This window comes from Hemiscyllium ocellatum, chromosome 11, assembly GCF_020745735.1.
Source record: "Hemiscyllium ocellatum isolate sHemOce1 chromosome 11, sHemOce1.pat.X.cur, whole genome shotgun sequence".
In the NCBI taxonomy this organism is placed as follows: domain Eukaryota; kingdom Metazoa; phylum Chordata; class Chondrichthyes; order Orectolobiformes; family Hemiscylliidae; genus Hemiscyllium; species Hemiscyllium ocellatum.
The window spans coordinates 73,168,712-73,190,330 of NC_083411.1; the positions used below are offsets into that span (position 1 = coordinate 73,168,712).

The 21,619-nt window shown below is 38.6% G+C and overlaps 1 protein-coding gene across 1 annotated transcript in view; it reads left to right on the plus strand.

Annotated features, from left to right (window-relative positions):
* LOC132820458 (fibronectin type-III domain-containing protein 3A-like) overlaps positions 1 to 21,619 on the plus strand; it is a 142,671-nt gene that overhangs the window by 110,443 nt on the left and 10,609 nt on the right. The window contains exons 15-24 of the mRNA XM_060832610.1: positions 1,483 to 1,621; positions 5,685 to 5,753; positions 10,225 to 10,343; positions 12,009 to 12,114; positions 12,207 to 12,382; positions 13,016 to 13,129; positions 18,087 to 18,236; positions 18,383 to 18,666; positions 18,784 to 18,996; positions 19,645 to 19,811. Coding sequence (XP_060688593.1) covers positions 1,483 to 1,621; positions 5,685 to 5,753; positions 10,225 to 10,343; positions 12,009 to 12,114; positions 12,207 to 12,382; positions 13,016 to 13,129; positions 18,087 to 18,236; positions 18,383 to 18,666; positions 18,784 to 18,996; positions 19,645 to 19,811 — 1,537 coding nt within the window. The remainder of the gene's footprint in view (positions 1 to 1,482; positions 1,622 to 5,684; positions 5,754 to 10,224; positions 10,344 to 12,008; positions 12,115 to 12,206; positions 12,383 to 13,015; positions 13,130 to 18,086; positions 18,237 to 18,382; positions 18,667 to 18,783; positions 18,997 to 19,644; positions 19,812 to 21,619) is intronic.

The following is a 21,619-nucleotide window of genomic DNA, read 5'->3' on the forward strand; positions in this document are numbered from 1 at the left end:
TGGTAGGGTTATGCGGAAAGTCAGGAGGCATGGGATAGTGGGAAATTTGGCCTGTTGTATCGAGAACTGGCTACCCGGTCAAAGTCAGAGTGGTGGTAGATGGTACAAGATCTTGGCAAGGTCACATTTGGGGTACTATGTGCAGTTCTGGTCGCCTCACTTTAGGAAAGATGTGGAAGCTTTTGAAAAGGTGCAGAGGAGATTTACCAGAATGTTTCCTGGAATGGAGAATAGGTCATACGAGGATAGGTTGAGAGTGCCAGGCCTTTTCTCATTGGAACGGTGAAGGATGAGGGGTGACTTGATAGATGTTTATAAGATGGTCAGGGGAATAGATAGAGTAGACTGTCAGAGACTTTTTCCCCCGGGTACAACAGAGTGTTACAAGGGGACATAAATTTAAGGAGAAGGGTGGAAGGCATGGGGGGATGTCAGGGGTAGGTTCTTTACCCAGAGAGTGGTGGGGGCATGGAATGCACTGCCTGTGGGAGTGGCAGCGTCAGAATCATTGGTAACCTTTAAGCAGCAATTGGATAGATACATGGATAGATGCTTAAGCTAGGACAAATGTTCGGCATAACGTCGTTGGCCGAAGGGCCTGTTGTGGGCTGTATTGTTCTATGTTCTATCTTCTTCCCTATGCCCTGGTATTGTGACTGAGTGTACCAGTGTTTAGTGATATTCCCAGATCGAGTTGTCTTACCTCAAACAGTCAATGCCATTAAAGGAATTTCATAGACATATCATGAATTATATATGGGGCGAAGGTAGAAGCTTAAATTGTCTCAATCTTTTCGCAGTTGTTTACAAATGCAGTAAAGTAATTAATCAAATGGAACACGAAAGAACACGCTTTGAAAATGTGTACGTAAATGTGCAACTGTGTATGTATGTGTGTCTCTATATTCTCCAATTTGCTTTCTTGGCACTATTGAAACCCAACTGCAGGTCGTTCTGCTATAAGGCGTGTTTCATTAATGCGAATTTGCAAAAAGGGAATTGATGAATTGGGGACACTGTTTCTAAAGCGCGAATTTTTAAAGCACATGTTGGTTATAGTACAATTCTGGCCCCATTAGTTTAAATTGTGCTGCTATTATGCTATTTTCTTATAACATGGGATTGCATGAGAACAGAGCTACTGCGTTATGACAGAGCTTACTGTATAGTTGTGTGAAAACAGAAATCAGGAAGTTATCATGGATTCCCATGGGTGGGAGTGGCAGTACACCCCTGCAGTGCATTATTGAGTGACAGACCACAGTTTAGGATTTCTTAAATATTCTGCCCATCAACTACATCCTGAAGTGGTTAGTTTGAGGGTGACTGAGAGCGAATACTGACAGTTCAGTGAACTGTATCCCGCCCCATTGAAAAATTTGGGCCAATGTTTGATCTGTTGCTATGGGGATAAATTAACAACTTTTTTTGCATTCATCTCCTGTTTAACATTTAACTTGAGTTTCTTTTCTTTCCCCGCAGGTCTTTGCCTGTAATAGTGAAGGCAAAAGTAATCCTAGTGAAGTTGAGAAATATTGCACATGTCCTGATAAACCTGGGCCACCAAGTAAACCAAGTATAAAGGGAAAAGTTCATGCAAATAGCTTGAAGATTTTATGGGGTAAGCCACATCTGATCAAAAGTATTTATGAAATCCAATACAATGATTTCCAATAATTGTTTGATGAAGTGTGTATCAAATATTTAAGTGTCAAATGTATAAATCCTTTCAGAAGTAAAATCTGTTTACCTGAATGAGCGAATGGGAAAGCTATCAAGGAAGAACCAGCAGACAATGCTAACCAGAATGCATAAAATAAATGTTCTAAAAATTATGGCCCTGTGTTGCTTTTCTTTTCAGTTACTCAAGGAGGTAGCGATGAAAACTTTACACAAATATACATTTTTGGTCAAACCACAACAGTGCTACCATATTTATACACAACATTTCCTTTTTTCATGGAACTGACATTGTTTTTTTTCCCCAAATTCATTTTGCTCCATTGGACTCTTCTGATATTTCTTTTGGTCATCATGCATGTGCAATGAATTAAATTTCATATTTTTAAAGTTTCGTAATTCTTTAATGTTTAGATATTTTGTAACATATGGTTGAAGCAGCTGCATCTCTTGTATAAATAGTTCACTTGTGGAATGTAGTTCACTAAAACTTACTGTATTCCAGCTTTATGGTTAATTGCATTTTTTCTAACTTTTCTCACTGCCAAAAATCATTGCAGCTGTGGCTGTTTACTGTGTATAGAAAACTTGAAAGAAGCACTGGATGTTTTGAATGAGACGACAAATATTAATCTTTTTTTGTTGCTCAGGTATATTATTTCACTGCTTCGTTGACTTTTCATAATTTGTTTATAGAACTGAAAAATACATTAAATAAATGGTCTGCACTGAGGGCTTTTGCCCGAAATGTCGATTTTCCTGCTTCTCGGATGCTATCTGACCTCCTGTGCTTTTCCAGCACCACTGATCTTGACTTAGAAATATCACTGCTCACTGTTAATTTTGATAATTAGTACTTTCCTATTTCAGTTTTCTCTCAGGTGAGTAGTTGATTTTTAACCCTTTGAATAGTATCTAATCTTTGTCTGTAGCACAATTCCTGTGATTATGCCACACCCTTCGCATCAACATTTCATTACAAAATATCTGTCCAATGTCTGGCTTTACAGTTGGAGACAGAGGGTGATGGTGGAGGGTTGCTTTTTGAACTGGAGCCCTATGGCCAGCGATCAGTCCTGGATCACTCTTATTTGTCATTTTTATATAAATGTTTTGGATGAGAATAAAGGACACATGGTGGTAAGTTTGCAGATGAAACCAAAACTGGCAGGATAGTGAAGAGCAAAGAAGGTTAGCTAAGACTGTAAACTGAGCTTGATTAATTGGGCCAATGGGCTGAGGAGTGGCAGATGAAGTTTAATTTGCATAAATACCAAGGTGCTGTATTTTGGTGAAACAAACAAAGGCAGGACTTTAATTGTAGGGCCCTGGGTACTGTTAGAGAAGAGTCTAGAGGTTCAGGTATATAATTCTTTGAAATTTGTGTTGCAGGTAGGGCACTTAAGAAAGCAGTTTAGCACGCTTGCTTTCATTGCTCAGACTTTTGAGGACAGGAGTTGGGTCGTCATGTCAAAATTGTACAAGACGTTAATGAGACCTACCCTGGAGTACTGTGTCCAGTTCTGATCTCTTTGATATAGGAAGGATATTGTTAAATTGGAGCAGATTCAGAAAAGTTTGACCTGGATATTGCCAAGAATGGAGAGTTTGAGTTCTAAAGGTAGGATGGATAGGCTGGGACTTTTTTTCATTGGAGTGCATGAGGTTGAGGGGTAGCCTTTGCAGCAGCCTGGTGGCTCAGTGGTTAGCACTGCTGCCTCACAGCACCATGATCCCAGGTTCAATTTCAGCCTTGGTTGACTGTCTGTGTGGAATTTACATGTTCTCCCCGTGTCTGTGTGGATTTTCTTCGGGTGCTCTGGTTTCCTCCCACAGTCCAAAGATGTGCAGGCCAGGTGAATTGGCCATGCTAAATTGCCCATAGTGTTAGGTGCTATAGTCAGAGGGAAATGGGTCTGGGTGGGGTTACTCTTCAGAGGGTCAGTGTGAATTTGTTTGCCCGAAGGGCCTGTTTCCACACTGTAGGGAATCTAATCTAATCTGTGGGGAATCTAATCTAATCTTATAGAGGTTTATAAAGTCATGAGGGGTATTGATAAAGTCAATAGCAAAGGCCTTTTCACTAAAGTGGGATGTCCAAAACTAGAAGGCATTTTTAAGGTGAGAGGAGAAAGATTCAAAAAGACATGAGAGACAATGTTTTCACACAGTAGTTGGTGTGTGGAATGAACTGCCAGAGGAAGTGGTAGATACCGGTACAGTTACAACATTTGGATAGGTGTATGAATAAGAAAGGTGTAGAAGGATATGGACCAAACGCAGGCAAGTGTGATTACTTTGGAAACACAGTTAGCATGGACTAGTTGGATGAGGGTTTATTTCCATGCTGTATGAATGTGACTCTATTTGTTCATTCAAAATAGTGATTTTTTTTTTGTACAGTTCCTCATCAATATGAAAGCAGTTATAGAGTCAAAGGATTAAATTAATCACAAAATAGCAGACATTTAAAAGCTACACTAACAGCAGCAGAGCTCAGTGTTGCAGAGATTGTAAGATGTAAAATTGGAAGCTGGCAGCTGCTTGTGAGGTGTTCATGGAGAGGAGAAGGAACAAGTACATGGAGTGGAGTGTAGTGTTTTGGTAATTTTGAAATAGCTGGAATAGGAACATATGGCCAAATGATATATGTAGGCAAAGGGAGCATATTCTAGTTCTGTTCCAGACATGTAACATTGTTATCAAATTCCATCGTTAAGATGTGTCCATATTGAAGCAGCTGGAGGTGCTAAAAACTAATGATGCAGAGCACTGCCTACTGTTTGATGACTTGCTATAACAGCTATAAACAACAGGCAAATATTCATGCAGTCATTTCCCATGATTAAATATTTGTTGTTGGGTTTACTTATTATAAATGTTAACAGAGAAACCATAACTCAAAAAGAATGTGACTCAACAAAGTAAAGTATGCAAAGTGAGTGTCATATTGACAATCTTAACTATATCATCTTGTAGATGTAAAATCTATGTGCCTGAAATAAACAGGAAAAACAGTTAGCAAGTGGTGCTGAGAGAGACTCTCATTCTGAAAGGACCTCATTATTATTGATATTATTAATAGTGACTAATAAATTCCATGAAATTAAATCTGGTTATTTTAGCTCAATTGGTAAATTGCACTTTGTATTATTGCAGAGCTGCTGCTAAACAGATCGTTGCAAATTCATCATATAATTTATGGTTTAATACCATTTCTAAGTAAATGATTACATCTATACATTGGATATTCTAGTTAAGGTGGTATCTTGGGAAAGTTTTAAAAGGAAATGTAATTTGTATTTTTCTTGCTCAAAATATATTCACTATATAATCATGAAAGAAACATAGAAGAAACTGTAAAGCAATATCATTTTGATAAAAGTTGCCATAGACCTACTAGACCATAGGATTATGTTCTCATTGGAAAGAGAGATAATTGGTGGTGGATAAACTGAGGGTCACCACACCTCAGGCAAGGGGGGAGGTTGAGAAGGAGAGCTTTTCCTGGTAACCTAAGCTGGTTGTGAACTGAACCTATTCCATTGGATTCACTCAAGATCACAAATCAGCTGTCTAACCAACTGAGGTAGCCGACCTCCAGAATATTTTGATATCTCCATGAATATGGTTAAGATAAATAATCTTTGTTAACACAAGAATCTAGAATTGGTCTGTGTTTTTGCAGTATGCATCAGAATTGTAAATATTTGTGATATGTATGACTTGAAAGAACCAAATATATACTTTGTCAATATTATGTTGACTTTGATGTCACTTAGTACATTACATTAAGTTAGACCTATTCATGTCCCATGCCCCTCGAAGATGTGCTTACGTGCTTAAAAAGAAAACTCTATTAAATGTTGCTATAATAACTAATGCATTTGAGTAACACTGCAGCAGAATTATGGTTACAGTGAAATCTTACATATCTTTTTGATTCGGTAGAAGATATGCATCAGTCTTCTAAAGTATTGAGCATATTTAAATATTTTTTGCAGACCCACCGAAAGACAATGGAGGGTCAGAGATTACCAAGTACGTACTGGAACTATCAGAGGGTTTGAATGGTAAGTGTGCTGCTTTGACTTTCACTCTGGCTCTTCTCAAATATTTGTGCAAAACATTCCTATTCTGTGGATTGTGGAGTGGTGAAATATATAATTGTGGCACTTCAAAAGTTTTATATGACTTGCTAAACTTGTGATTGGTGCTACTATTCGTTATATAAATTGTTTTGTCTGTCACTTTGATATCACAGCTCTAGTTTGTTTGTTGAACGAAGCAAAACCAAAAGTTTTGATTTCAAAGTGGCTTTAAACAGTTTTAATAACAAATTTGCATGTGTACCTTCCAGATCCTGGGGCAGAAATGTGTTAGTTGTAAAGATTGTAGTTTTGAATTCACCTTAATTTTTGTATGTGGACTAAAATGGGAAAAGGGCTGTGTAAAGACCAAAGACTCAAGAAGGTTTTGCTACACTTCTGCAGACAACTTACTGGAACTCATTGTGTTGCTATAGAGTTCCTCTGTAAGCAGTGGGGGAGGGGAGGTAAGGTAGCATGGTACCAGAGATGTGTATGCAGAGAGAGATTTGGCCAGCAATGGATTGCTAATTGGTTTAAGCAATTGTGACGAGTTGCGGATGCCAAATTATCAACTTGACAGCAAGTTCCTGGGGAGCTGAACTGGTGTGTGAAAATGATGTGGAAGATCTTCATACAGTGTCGATCTCAGTACGGTAGAAGTAACAGAAACCTGAAATAATTGATATTTTCTCACACTGCTGTGGACCTGTTACATTTGGTTTTGATGAAGCAGCTGAAGATGCTTGGGCCTAGGATACATTCCTGAGAAACTGGAATATTATATCCATGCTTGAACACAGGCTATAGTGAGGTCTGGAGCTGAGTAACTCTTGTGGAACCCAAACCAAGGATCAGTGTTGTTAGGAGCAGGGGTAAGTCATTCAGAATATTGAGGAAAAAAACCAAATGAACGGCAGATTCTGGAATCAGAAACAAAAACAGGAATCGCTGGAAAAGCTCAACAGCATCTGTGGAGACAAAGCAAAGTTCATCTTTTGCGTCCGGTGACCCTTTTTCACAACTGATGTAGTTAGGAAAAGGTTGGCATTTATGCAGGGTGAAGATGGAGCCCAAAGCAAGAGAAAAACAGTTGGACAGACAAAGGAACAGGTAAAGATCTGCCTTAAGTAAACAGCTGCTAATGGGGACTGTTAGTAGTTAATAATGGAGTTGCAGCAGTGCATTTAATCACGAGGCCTGGTGTGTGAGGTGGGGATAAGGATGTGGGAGAAAGTGCTCAAGATGGCAGTTTTCCTTCCTTAAAGATAACTGTTTGGCTTTTGTGACTATCTGAAATGGTTCCATCATCATCATTTGACTTTTAATTCCAGACTTTATTGGCTTCACATTCTACCACCTGTCATGGTGAGATTCCAAACTGAATCTCTAGAACCTGAGTCTCTGGGTTCCCATGACAAAGCCACAATGCTATCTCCTCCCCAACTTAAATTAAATATAATTGACTCCCAGTGCTGTCAAGTAAATTGGAAGCTTACAGTTTCTGATATTGGCAGGTGATGGATGTTTGAATACAGAGTTGTCTGATGAAATGAATTTTTTAAGATAGTTATTTCTTGGATGTTACCATCCAGCCAACAGTGGGATTAATTCTGCACTTTTAGATGTGTAAACTATGTTACTGCTGACTCTGCTGTCCAATTTACTACACCTATGCTGGCGCAAGTTTTATTTGCAGTATCGTACTAATGGGAAAAGCACTGTAACTTTCCCTTCACTGTTACAAGCTTTGTCCACCACTATGAGAGGTCTCCTGGCAACTAGCCCTGAGTGATGTTTGATAGTGACTAGTCTCAGACTGGAATGCAGCGGGTGTCCGAGGTTACAAGCTTTCATTGTGAATGACAGTAGCAAATACTCTGTGACCAGCTGTCCCCTGATGGAGGCCCCTGGCAGGGTATCTGCACACTCAAAACATTTTCTCTTGGTGTGTTTGAGTGTGTGTCTATCCAGATTTATTCAACTTTATACCAAAACATCAGTGAAATTATTGCTGCCAATTTCATACAAATTCCACTGACTACAATAATTTGAATTGCACAAACAAAGTAGAGGCGATGTATACTAGTTATGTGCAAGAGTGGGCCAGATTCTTATTTGAGCCAAATCAATAGGATAGGATAAGCAAGATGAATAGAGGAGTTTTTATGGTACTTACAATGGTGACATTCATTTTTTTTGGTTTAATGGTATGGGAGACACTGGAGCTCCTCTCTCTCTATATTTAAAAATTGGTTGCCCACAAGTGAGTTGAAGTCAGTTGGTGATGATAATTCACTGTGTAGTTCATTATCAGTAGTGCATTCAATTGGTACACAACTACAGCCAGGGGTTCAACCTGAGCATCTTGCCTGAGGTTGGGGGAAAAAACCATGTGCGGGAGTTATCTTCTGGGTCCTACTTTGTCTACTAAGCAATTAATTAGCTGTTATGCTTCTACGACTTGAGTGTGGTATGAAATCTTTCCTCATAACACGACACATTTAGTCCCATTACCTTTTGGGGTATGAGGTTTGAAGTTTGCAGAGCTGGAGTATACTGGGGCCATGGAAATGGTGGTACCCTCAAAGTATGATGTGCAGTTCTGGGATCCACTATATAGGAGGGATGTGATAGCAAAGAGAGGGTGCAGAGGATAGTCACCAGGATGTTAACTGGGCTGAAGAGTTTTAATTATGAGCAGAGATTGGGTAGACTGGGGTTTTCCTTAGAGCAGAGGAGACTGAGAGGTGTCATGATTTGAGATGTAGACAATTATGACAGATATAGCATAGATGGGAAGGTATTTTTCCCCTTGGTGGAGGGGTCAGTAACTGCGGACACAGGTTGACATTTAGCAGGAAGTTTGAAAGGGATGAGATTGAAAAAAATCTTTCATCCAGAGAGTGGTGGGAATCTGGAGCCTTATTGCCTATAAGGGTAGTAGAGGCAGAAACCTTCATTTAAAAATGTAGATGTGCCCTTACAGTGCCAAGACATAAAAGGCTATGGGCCAAGTGACAGAATTTGAGGTTAGAGTAGTTGGGTGCTTGTTTTTGACCAGTGCAGACACAGTGGGCATGAGAGCCTTCTCTGTGCTGTAGATCTGTGATTCTAAAGTGCTTTCTTTTTAACTTTCTCATGTAACAACAAGGCTTTTCTGTTTGTTTGTATCTGTGTTCATGTGTTTAGAGGTTTAAAAAAACTGGCTTAGGGTTTCAAATAGTAGTTACTTTTGATGATTCATGGTATTGCCTATGATTAGTGTTTATTTGTTTGTAATAAATAGTAGTTCAAGTCCAGGAGCCTGGTTTGTGTTTTCTGTTAACTTGTGTTCATCAAACAAATAAAAGGTGGACTTTGAATGCTTTGATTGAATTACTAAGCTTGGTGACAAGCCTGAGTGTAGTAAGGCTCAAGAATCAGTTTACTTTCCCAAGTAAAAGGATACAAATGTATTACAGTGAAAAATATCAGCAAATAGAATGCATTCTGCTTGATTATAGTTCTGGCAGATTTGCAAAGAAGACTGACCAGCTTTGATCTATCCAAGTTAGTTATTTTTTGAAGTTAGACATAACTATTTTCAAAACAAAAATAAATTTATGCAGTTATAAATATTATGTATCATTTCTTTGTATCATAACAAATGCAATTCCCCCTGGGCAGTTTTGCTTTTTTGAAATGTATTGTGTATTCAAAAGTTTCAAGTATGGGCATCTTTTAGGTCTTGGGCCAGTCATTTGGAGAAATAGGACATATATTTGTGTCGTCTCATGCATCCTCAAGATTTCAAGTTATCAACAATAAATTTTTTATCTACATTTGATATGAGGTCCCACAGAACAGTCATAAGACAAGTAACCAGTTAACATTTGTGATATTGTTGATCTAAGAATAGGAATTGGCTAGAACAATGGAAAAACTCCTCTCAGAAAAGTCCAGAATCATGGAAACTTGCAGCACAGAGACAGAATGGTGCATTATCCCTGGCCAAGAGTGAACTATTTGACCTAATCCTACATCCAGCTCTTGGTCCATAGCCATGGGGGTTATGGCACTTTAAGTAAGTATCTGACAGGTTTTCTGTCTCTATCACTCCTTAAGGCAGGTACTTGCCCTCATCAATGTTTGGGGGCCTGTTACCATCCTGAGGAAGCAAGTGTTCTCCTAGCATGTCAAAAATCGCAGAGAGGCTAAGCTGTTTTGATGTGCACATGTGTGTTTTGAGTATAACTGGTTCTGCTGCTGTACCGTGCTGCTGCTGCTGTCAGACAAATGGTGCACATGGCTTTGTAACTTCTTGCAGAATTCACTCTAGCATGAAGAGAAATCTTGGCTAAAGTGATGTAGCAAATCATTTGGCAGTTATGGTTAATTTGACATCTTGTAAAAGATCTGGCCTAGTTTAAAAATCAGTCATTTGAATAACATAATATTAATTTGTGTTTTTCAGAGAATAAATGGGACATGGTGTATAATGGACCTGTCAGAGAGCATGTCTGTGATCATCTAAAACCTGGGACATGGTATAGACTGAGGGTTTACTGCATTAGCAATGGAGGTCAAAGTCAGGTAAGAAATTATTTAGCTGACTATTTTCTTAAATCATTTTGCTGAATCTTTGAACTCGTTAAGGCCCGACATTTTATTTTCTGTTCCCAGTTTGTGCATATTAATTACATTAAGATCTATAGAGGTAATGTTGCTTGAGGAAGCAATTCAACTTCCATTAATGTTGTTTAACTTCACCTCTGAAGAAGACTGCCTGTTGGCTTCCCCATTCAGGTACTCATCCCATATAGTTCAGTAAAATGGAAAACATGTCATATGCTCTTTGAATAAATAGCTCAGTCACCAAATCTCATAACTTAAATAGACTTTAGGGTGCCTTTTGAATGATCAGCTAAAATCTGTCTACAATAAAATTCAGTTCTTTTGGAGATAGTAAATCTTGTTTATTTACCTTTGGATAGCTGGCTTGGTGGTTAACACCGGGGACCCAGGTTCAATTCCAGCCTTGGATAACTGTAGGTGTGGAGTTTACACATTCTCCCCGTGCCTTTGTGGGCTTCCTCTGGGTACTCTGGTTTCTTCCCACATTCCTGAAATGTGGAGATTAGGTGGATTGACCATGGGAATACCAGGGTTACAGGCTTAGGATAAAGGGATGAGTCTGGGTGGGATGCTGTTTGCAGGGTCGTGTGTTCTCTGAGCCAAATGGTCTGCTTTCATATGTAGGAAATTTCCTATGGGAAATCAAAGAACTCCAGTTTAGCAATGTACGTAAATTTCCTAGAAATAATCCATTTCCGTTATAGGTGGGAGCTCTAGCATCACATAACTGATGTTATCATGATCTATACATGTGATCATATTGGAAAGTCATTCCCTAATCTGCGCACAGTCATGTGCCTGCAATATTTCCTCCTGCTATTGGCATCAGCCTGAGCTGAAATTTGGACAGTCTATTCAATTGAGTCGAAAGAGTTGCCTGAGAGTTTTACTATCCAAAGTGCAGGAAAACTTGTTCATTGAACTTAGTTTCACTTTTTTGAGGTTTTCCTGCATTTACCTGTGCTTTTTTTTGTGAAATATATCTGCTGAAGGGAGATGTGCAAGGTTGAGCCCTCTTTTACCAGCCTGCTCACTGATCAACGTACCATAAAGTAGCTCAGAAATAGTATGATGAGGTACCTCTGGGTTGGTTTCTAAACTCTTTGAAGATTGGGCATTCTACTTCCAATTAAGCAGCTTTGAAAGGCATCAGGGTTGTCCCTGTCGTGTTGTCAGAGTAACTTGGTAAGGAGGTTGATTAGGCTTTGCATGTAACCCCAAAAAAATAGCTTTTACTTAAGCTAGGCAAGGTTCTTGGGTGTATCACCCAACAATTTATTTTTGTAATTTTCCTTAATATAAGAATACAGAAGCAATTAGGCTCTGTGCCATGTATAAGTAAGAGTTTAATATTGAGGTGCACCCAACCATGAATCCTGCTGCTTTCCGACCAGTGTTGATGTTTACAATGGAATCTCCATATGTTTCCGACAACATTTAGCCTGAGGAAGTGCAAAGCTACCATGTAAATATAGTAGAAATCTTTTCAGCGTCTGCATCAAATTGCACAATCAAATATCTGGAATGTTAAGGAAAATTGAATCATTCCTAACAACTTTGAATTATAACCTAAGTAATTCAAGGAAAATGATGCTGTATTTAGTTTCTCTTGCCTTTAAACAGGTTTCTGAGGTTTTAGCTGTGCAGACTGCAGCTGTCATTCCTGGAACTTGTCAACCCATTCGTCTGTCTGGTAAACCTAAAGCTAGAGAGCTGGCACTCCGATGGGGTAAGAACTTTCCTCTTTATAATGCACTGCTGTCTGCACACTACCTACAGCTCAACTTAATGCTTACTTTTCTCTTCATCATCGCTTTGCAGCACCACCTGCGGTAGATGGTGGTTCCACTATAACGGAATACTCCGTGGAGATCGGAGAGCCAGGATGGGATGATCAAAGACTTGTCTACAGGGGTCCAGAACTTGAATGTGTAGTAGGCAGTCTTTTGCCCGGGAAGATGTACAGTTTCTGGATAAAAGCTGCAAACAAAGTTGGGGTAAAAAGCAAATTCAGAAAACTGATTTTAAATTTAACAGTTGAAATTAATGGTGGTGGCGTGACTGTCAATAACAGGATGTGTAAAAGCACAAAACACTTGAAAAAATTACATTTCAATGTGATTTTGAAAATTGTAGTTGAATGCAGTTATCAGAAACCTCACTTTAGTTATCTCACTCAAATTCAGTTTAAGGTAGAATCAATATTTGAATAATCTGTGAAATAATGCAATTCTAAATAAAATTAACAAAATAGAAGCTTATTAAAAATGTCCAAACAATGGAATAGTTAATTCAGACCAATGTGAGAATAATTTGTTGATTTTATGCTTATTAATTTTTAATTAATTTTACATTTGAAGATATATAAAAACAGATTGACAAATTTATTTCTAGTGAAGATTGAAATATTTTGAACAGACCATTTTAATACAATCATGGTATTTCTAAATGTATGTTGAAAGCATAAAACTCAATATTCCTTTGTAATTTTAATACTTGCAGTCTTTAGAGGAGATGTTCAAATGTTGTGTTCATACTTTAGTTGCAGTAATCGGCAGTATAGTTTTGATGGTTGATGTTGCTTTTAATTAATGCATTTTAAACTGCATGTGATTTGCTTTCTTTGATAGTATGGTCCACGTTCTGAGAGGACTGATATATCCACAGCGGCAGCCCCCCCAGACCAATGCAACATACCTGTTGTCACGTGTAAGACAGCCACATGTATACAAGTGCATTGGGAGGTACACTTACTTGATTTTAAAATTATTGAGTTTAGCAGTGTTAAAGAACAAAAATGTGCAATGAAATCAGAATTATCTTTCAATCTATAATCGATGGAGCATATCAGATATTTCATTGTTATGGAATGTATTCTATCTATCTATCGTAGAATATATCATGATCATCATAATATATTTGTCATTCAGTTGTCACTTGTTAATGACCAAAATTGTCCAATCTACAAGCTATTCTCTGAACTGTATTGCACAGAGATTGATTATTGTCAACATACAACCACCACAGTCAATTTCCAGATCCTTTCATGCATCCAAGCAGGAGTTCAAAGTTTCATGTATCCTTCTGTGTTAGGTCTTTAGCTAAACATTGTTGAGTTCTAATAGATTGTGTTCTTTCTGCATTATGTTTTTGGTCTGCTTTAAATGACTGATGAGATTATCCTGCACAGATTGCTATCGTTTGAAAAAAATTGTGATGGAGTAACACTGAGGCTGAGTCAGGGGTGTAGAAAGCGGTCAGGTTTTGATATATTGTTCTCATCTAAAGATTCCTCATCAGTGAAAAAGTGGCAAAGTTAGAAAAAATAAGAATAATAGCTGTGGCAGCATACAGCTACAGAGCTCAATATAAAAATGATTTCACCCACTGACATTAACATAAAAATTACAATTTCAAGATAAAATTTAATGCACTCAATACCTTCAATGTGTCTGAATAAAGCCAACTGAATCCATTATGTATGACACATTGTACCAGCACTTGCCAGAGAGAGAGCTTGTGTTAAAGATGCACACTATTAATAATGTGGAAATCAGCCAGAAAATTGAGGATATAAAGGTATTCCTTGATTTGTGAATCTCCACACATTTTCATTAGATTTATAGCATTCTAATGGTTTTCTTCCACGAGCTTCTCTTTTTAATAAATTGCCTATTAAATGTCCAAGAGTGAATAGTATAAGTACCCTTTTTAGCAATGTTGTCATTTTTAATACACTACCAATAAGAATATAAGAACTAGGACCCTCAAGCATGATTTTGATTCAGTTGTGTTGATCTCAACCTTGGCCTCAACTCCACTTTCCTACCCACACTTCATAACCCTTCAAACTTTACTAATTAAAATTCAGTCTGTCTCCTCCTTAAATTTACTCGATATCCGAGAATTCACTGCATTCTGGGGCACTGCATTTCATGGATCCCTGATGGGATCTATCAGAGAATACTGAGGGAAGCAAGAGGTCAAATTGCTGGAGCATTGACAAACATCATTGTATCCTCTTTGGCCACAGGTGAGGTTCCAGAGGACTGGAGAATTGCTAATGTTTAAAAAGGATAACAGGTATAATCAGGAAATTACAGGCCTGAGAGCCTCATGTCAGTGGTAGGGAAATTATTGGAAACAATTCTTGGACAAGATCGGTAAGCATTTAGAAACAAGTGGACTGATTAGAGTCATGGAGATGTATAGCGTGGTCACAGACCCTTCAGTCCAACTCATCCATGCTGACCAAATATCCTGTATAAATCCATCATTTGGCCTGTATCCCTCGAAACCCTTCCTATTCATTTATCCATCCAGATGCTTTTTTAATGCTGTAATTGTTCCAGCATCCACCACTTCCTCTGGTTATTCCAATATGCACCACCCTTTGAGTAAAAACGTTGCCCCTTAGCTCCTTTTTAAATCTTTTCCCCCACACCCCCAAACCTTAAACCTATGCCCCTCATGACTTTATGAATCTCTGAGGTCAACCCTCAGCCTCTGATGCTCCAGGGCAAATAGCATTAGTCTATCCAACCTCAAACCATCCAACCCTGGCAACTTCTGCATAAATCTTTTCTGAATCCTTTCATATTTCACAGCATTCTTCCTATGGAAGGGAGACCAGAATTGCATGCAATATACCATAAGTGGCCGAACTAACGTCCTGTACAGCCTCAACATGACCTCCCAACTCCTGTACTCAATGTACCAATGAATAAAGGCATGCATCCATACACCACCTTCATTATCCTATCTACCTGTGACTACACTTTCAAGAAACTATGAACTTACATTCCAAGGTCTCTTTGTTCAGCATTAGCGATAAACAGCATGGTTTTATGCAGGGAGGTCATGCTGCACCAACTTGATTAGTTTTTTTGAGGAGGTGACAAAGATGATTGAGGGAAACACATTTGATGTTTTTTTACTTGGATTTCAGTAAAGGCTAATTCAAAAAAATGAAGTCACGTGGTATAGGGTAAGTTGGCAAGATGGATACAAAACCGTCTTAGTCATAGACGACAGAGGGTGGTGGTGGGAGGATGCTTGGAATGGAGGGCTGTGACTATTGGTGCTCAGCAGGGATCAGTTCTCGCACCTCTGTTTGTGATCAACCTAAAACATAGCAGGTCTGATTAGTAGGTTTGCAGACAATACAAAGATTGGTGGAGGTACAGATAGTGAAGAAAGATTGTCAGAGGATACAGCAGGATACAGGTCAATTGGAGGCATGGGCAGAAAAATGGCAGGTGGAGTTTTATCCAGACAAATGTGAGGTGATGCATATTGGAAGGTTAAGTACAGGTGAAATTATGCAGTGAATGGCAGAACCCTCAGAATAATTGATATGCAGAGAGATCTGGGTGTGCAGACCAACAGATCACTGAAGATAGCAGTGCAGGTAGATAAGGCAGTAAAAAAGGCCTATGACATGCTTCTCTTCATTGGAAGGGGCATTAAGAAAAAGGATAGACAAGTTATGCTGCAGCTTTGTAAAACTTTAGTTAGGACACACTTGGAATATTGTGTGCAGTTATGGTCACCGTACTACCAGAAGGATGTGGGTGCTTTGGCGAGGGTACAGAAAAGGTTGACAAGAATGTTGCCTGATATGGGGACTTTTAGCTATGAAGAAAGGTTGGATCGACTGGATTTGTTTTCACTGGAACGTAGGAGGGGTGACCTGATAGAAGTGTGAATGGAATGGATTGAGTAGAATGTATGAAGCTTTTTCCCAGGGTGGAGAGGTCAATTACTAGGGGGCACAGGTTCTGGGTGTGAGGGGGAAGTTTAAAAGAGATGTGCGAGGCATGTTTTTCACACAAAGTGTGGTGAATGCTTGGAATGCACTGCTAGAGGAAGTGCTCGAAGCAGACACAGTAACAGCATTCAAGAAGCACCTGGATGAATACACAAATAGGAAGGGAATAGAGGGATACTGTAAGTGAAGAGAGTTTTAATATGGAAGGGCAAAATGTGTTTAAGCAAGCTTGGAAGGCCAAGGTTCTCATGCTGTATTGTTCTTTGTTCTTTGATCTTTGAATCGTGGCCATTTAAGAGAAATAATTTCTCGTTTCTGTTTAAATCTGCTACTTCTCCTAGAGCTAGGACCTCTCATTTTAGATCGTCTCACATGAAGAAACATCTGTTCTTCGTCTACTTTGTCAATCCTCTTTAGCATCTTTTACTCAGTTAGCTCTCCCATTCTCTAAATGTTGGAGACTATAAGCCTAATCTGTTCAATTTCTCGAGATTCACACCTTATCCCTGGAATCAATCTAGTGAACCCCTGCCGAACTGCCTCTAATACAACAATATCCCTCTGAAGTAAGCAGACCACTATTAGGTGCAGTACTCCAACTGCAACCTCATTGATAATCTTGCATAGTTTCAGCAACTCTTCCCTACTTTTGTGGTTTACTTCTGTTGCAATAAATGTCAAAATTCCACTTATCCTCCTTATTTCCTGCTGCCTGCATATTAGTTTTCTGAAACTCATACACTAAGACATCCAGACCCCTCTGCAATTGAAGCACCACTTGGCCCATAAAGTGAGCAGTTTAAACTCACTTATCTCATTTCTGTGTACAGTTACAGACTTGAAGTTTTTTTCTTACTTTATTTTATCTTTTAGCCCAATCTTTCTATCTTTTACTGTACCTGAAATGATTCTTAATTTACCATCCTTCATTCCTCTGTTTCATTGTAAATTGTCAAGGGTAATTGGTTGATTTTGCCACTCACTAAGGCCCAAATTACCTGTTGTCCTCTCAGCACCATTATTAGATCTTAGTTCTAACAATTTAGAGTGCAAACATTGCAGCAAAAAGAGTGAACAATGAAGTCTGACTAATGGTATAAAACCTCAGGCATCCTCCTCCTGTAAAATTGAGCCCATTTCTATTGCTTCTCTCACCAGTTGTGTATGACACCTCATTCCGTGCAAAGAATGTTACTTGAGCATGTTGTAGGAACATTGAAGAACATATACCAGGAACGTTATCTTATATGGTGAACTACTTTTAAACTGAGAAGCAAAGGATTACGCAAATGTGGCCAAATGAATACTGAGTGGCCCGGAGAAGAGGGTAGATGTTGAGAAGATGTCTCCATTGGTAGGAGAGACTAGGACCTGAGGGCATAGCCTTAGAGTAAAGGGAAATCCTTTTAGAACAGAGATAAGGAGAAACTACTACTTCAGCCAGAGAGTGATGAATCTGTGCAATTCATTGCCACAGAAGGCTGTCGAGGCCAGGTCACCAAGTATATTTAAAACTGAAATAGGTTCTTGAGTACAAAGGGTTATGGGAAGAAAGCGTAAGAATGAAGTTGAGAAACTTCTCCTCTGCCCATCAATCATGGCTGATCAGACTCTGGCCTAATTTCTGTTCCTATGTCTTATGGTTAGTGCAGGAAGTCTTAAATGCAGGTTCTCTCACAGTAGGTATGTGAAAAAATGCATGTTAATAGAATGTGCATACTTGGCAACACAAGAATGCAACAAAATGAAATTCGCAAGGGAACCTTCAATCCTGTTAGTTCAAGCACATTGTGAGCGGTGTCTGTCTTTGGGCATTTTATGTTCTGATGAGTATAAAATGGTTTGAAATAAAATATCTTTGTTGTTAATGCCAAAAGTTCCTTCATCGAGCTGCATTAAGTTAAACTTTATTTGTTTTTATTTCTCCTCAGTGCCCTTCATCTAATGGTTCTGAAATCACAGAGTTCAGGCTAGAATTTGGAGGCATGGAAGGTAGCATGCAAGTTATTTACTGTGGTCCTGCCCTGAGTTATGAAGTGAAAGCCCTGACACCAGCAACAGCATACTACTGTAGGGTTCAGGTATGAACAATGGGTTAATTTTAATATGGCATTAGAACAAAATTCTTTCTGGTTTTCATTTCTGTAATTACCATTTTAACAATTATTTTGCTTCACCTTTGCATTGTTGAAATGAGCCTTTTGCGTCTTTTTCTTGCCTCACTCAGGCGATGAACGTTGCAGGTCCTGGGTACTACAGCGATACTGCCATATGTATGACACCTGCCTCTGTGCCAGCTGCAGTCAGTGTACTGCAATTGATTGACGAAGACCAGCTTGAAAATGTTCTTCCTTCACCATCAACGTGCCTTGCTATTCAGTGGGAGGAGCCTTGCTGCCATGGATCTGAAGTCATTGGATACAACATAGAATATGGTGATAAGCAAATTGCAGGAGTAAACAAAGTCACAAGTGCCATCATTGAGGATCTGCAACCAGATACAGCGTACAGGTAATTGGTTAGACTAAGTTGATTATAGTTTGCATTATCTTCTGTGAACAACTGTAACGTTGAGAGTAGTTTTGAAATCGTAGTTATCATCATTTGACGTGTCACTGTTATTTTCAGAATACGAGTACAGGCCATCAACAGTATTGGAGCAGGCCCTTTCAGTCATTCCATTAAAGCCAAAACAAAACCACTACCTCCTGAGCCACCTCACCTTGAGTGTGCAGTTTTCAGCTACCAGAGCCTTAAGCTTAAGTGGGGGGATGGGCCCAGCAAAGCTTTAAACACGAATTCAACACAATATACCTTGCAGATGGAGGACAAATTTGGAAGGCAAGTATGGCTCCATTCAAATCTTTCTTTTATTTCAGATAACACAAATAGCAAAATTTATCCATGCATTGACCACCAGGCTACTTCCATTTGTTTCAGTTTGTTGTATTTTAAACAGTACTTTATGCAATCTGGTGATGTGGATGTCAGGATTTAAAGTCATGACCCATAAGCTAAGAAGTTCGTCGACCTTGCCAGGCCATCCCGACAGCAATCTGCAGAGTGGTTGGGAATTGGTGGCACCCTACATCATCCTGTTGCTGGCATTGTATAGAAACCAGCTGCTCCCACTCATTCTGAAAATTCATTGGTTTGCTGTAATGTGATCGTACCATCTCTGGTCTCTGTAGACATTACTGGAGTCAGCTATACTACCTATTGATCGGACTGATTCATTAACTATGGTTTTAATTTACATGGTGAAGTATTTCACATGCCAGAACTAGTTTATACAGACAAAAGAAGAGATTTTTTTTCCTCTGTTTATTAATGTGACCTCAATGTTGTATAGTGTGAATACTTCATTGCAGAAATGGCTAGTTATTTAATTTAATTTTGGTCAAGTGGTATAATTTACTTTTAAGGGTAGTGCTTTCAGCTGTCTTTATAACAGCTTGAATATAACTTTACTATTTGTGTATTTTACAGGTTCGTTTCTGTCTATAGTGGGCCTTGTCATACGTATAAAGTCCAGAGATTGAATGAATCCTCAACTTATAACTTTAGAATTCAGGCATACAATGATGCAGGAGAAGGACCATTTTCTGAAGTTTACACTTTCACCACAACCAAATCTCCTCCTCCTCCACTTAAAGGTAGGTCTGTGAAAGATCTGTTTTATTGAATGGATGTAGGTTTTGTAACACATACTAGAACCATACGAAATGATCATGGTTTCCTTATGAGAATGTAGCAACCAGAAAATCTTTGAATTAATTTTATACCTAGGTTTATTCCCATTCTGTTACATATCAATTTGCTTTTGATCATCCTGCAATGAAAAAAGATGTTAAATCACTATAGCAAGTTAGTCACTATTTTCTCTCTCTTAACAAAGATATTAAGGTTATTTTGTTTAAAGCTTGTCATTATAAATTGATATTTACTTGTAGACAACAATGATGTTGTCTCACCCATTGAAAAAAGGGGAAAAGATTAATAATCCCTGAAATAATCACATGAACTATTGGCGAGTTAAAGTTTACAGAGGGCGATACCTTTGTGGACTGATGTAATTGCTGTATATAATGTCAGTCATGAAAGTCATGAAGTATTTATGCTTAATATTCTCAAATGTATAGTTTGATTTATGTTGCACATAATGTTATGTGAACCTAGTAAATGAAGTACTAAAGGCTACCTTGCCACATTGCCTGTAACCATTAATTGTGAATTTCAGAATCACATAAGCAGAAATAATGTCAGTGAATGTAGCAAAAAAACGCTGTGTTGAATTTAAGATTCCATTATCAAAGAGTCCAGTACTAAGTTGTTGCAATGCTTTATTAGACGAAGAGACATTATAGTAATGGTTCTGTGTACTACTTCCCTTCAGTACAGGCATGGTATTTAAGCAATCAGTACGATTAATTCTCATTAAGTTTTAAAAAGCAGTTCCTTTAGTGAGGTGGTTTATTTATTCCCCTATTAGTTATCTTCTGTTTAAGAAAGGAGTAGGCTTGTTTAGGATGTTCATTGAAGAATTTCAGATGCAGGAATTGTAGCAATATGCTTCCCCATATGTTCCATGCCATATAAATACACCATGTTTCAGCAATTGCACCTTATTGATTCAGAATAAGTTTTTACTGTATTCAAGATATAACACTTGAATAATGAGAAAGATCTGATGAAATGAGCCTTGGGCTGTATAATTCAGTGGTGTGTAAATAAGTGCAAGTGGTCTTGCAAATGTCTTGTATAGTGTTGGAGTTGGAACTATGGGAATATATATTCAAACTTAAGTGTGAGAGGATGCCCTGGAACTTTGGAAGAACATTGAAAGTCAATATAACACAAGTCTACAATTTTAAAGGGGGGTGTAGGAGCAGAAGGATGTGGGTGAAGGTATGCACGGATCATTGAAAGTGCCAGGACAGATGGAGAGAGTGGTGACTAAATCATAATGTTCTCTGCTTTATTAATAGGGGCACAGATTGCAAGATCAAGGAATTGATGTTGAACTTGTACAAGACACTTGTTAGACCTGAACTGAAATATTATAAGACAGCCGTGTTATAGGAAAGATGTGAATGCATTGGAGAGAGTGCAGAAGCAAGTTACAACATGGGTTTCAGGAATGAGAAACTTCAGTTATGGGATTGGATTGAAGAAGTTGGGACTATTTTCCTTGGAGAGAAGAAGCTGAGAAGAGGTTTGATAGAGGTTTTGAAAACCATGAGTGGACTAAACAGGGCAGATGGAGAGTAGTTGTTTCCACTTGTAAAAACAGAATGAGAGTGTATAGATTTACAGTAATGTGCAAATGAAGTAAGGATGTTGTGAGAAAAATACTTTTTAGGGTGTTAGGGTATGCAATATATTGCCTGAAAATTTGGATGGATGCAGGTTCAGTTGCGACATTTAAGGCATTGGATGATTATTTGGATAGAAGTGGTGTGCA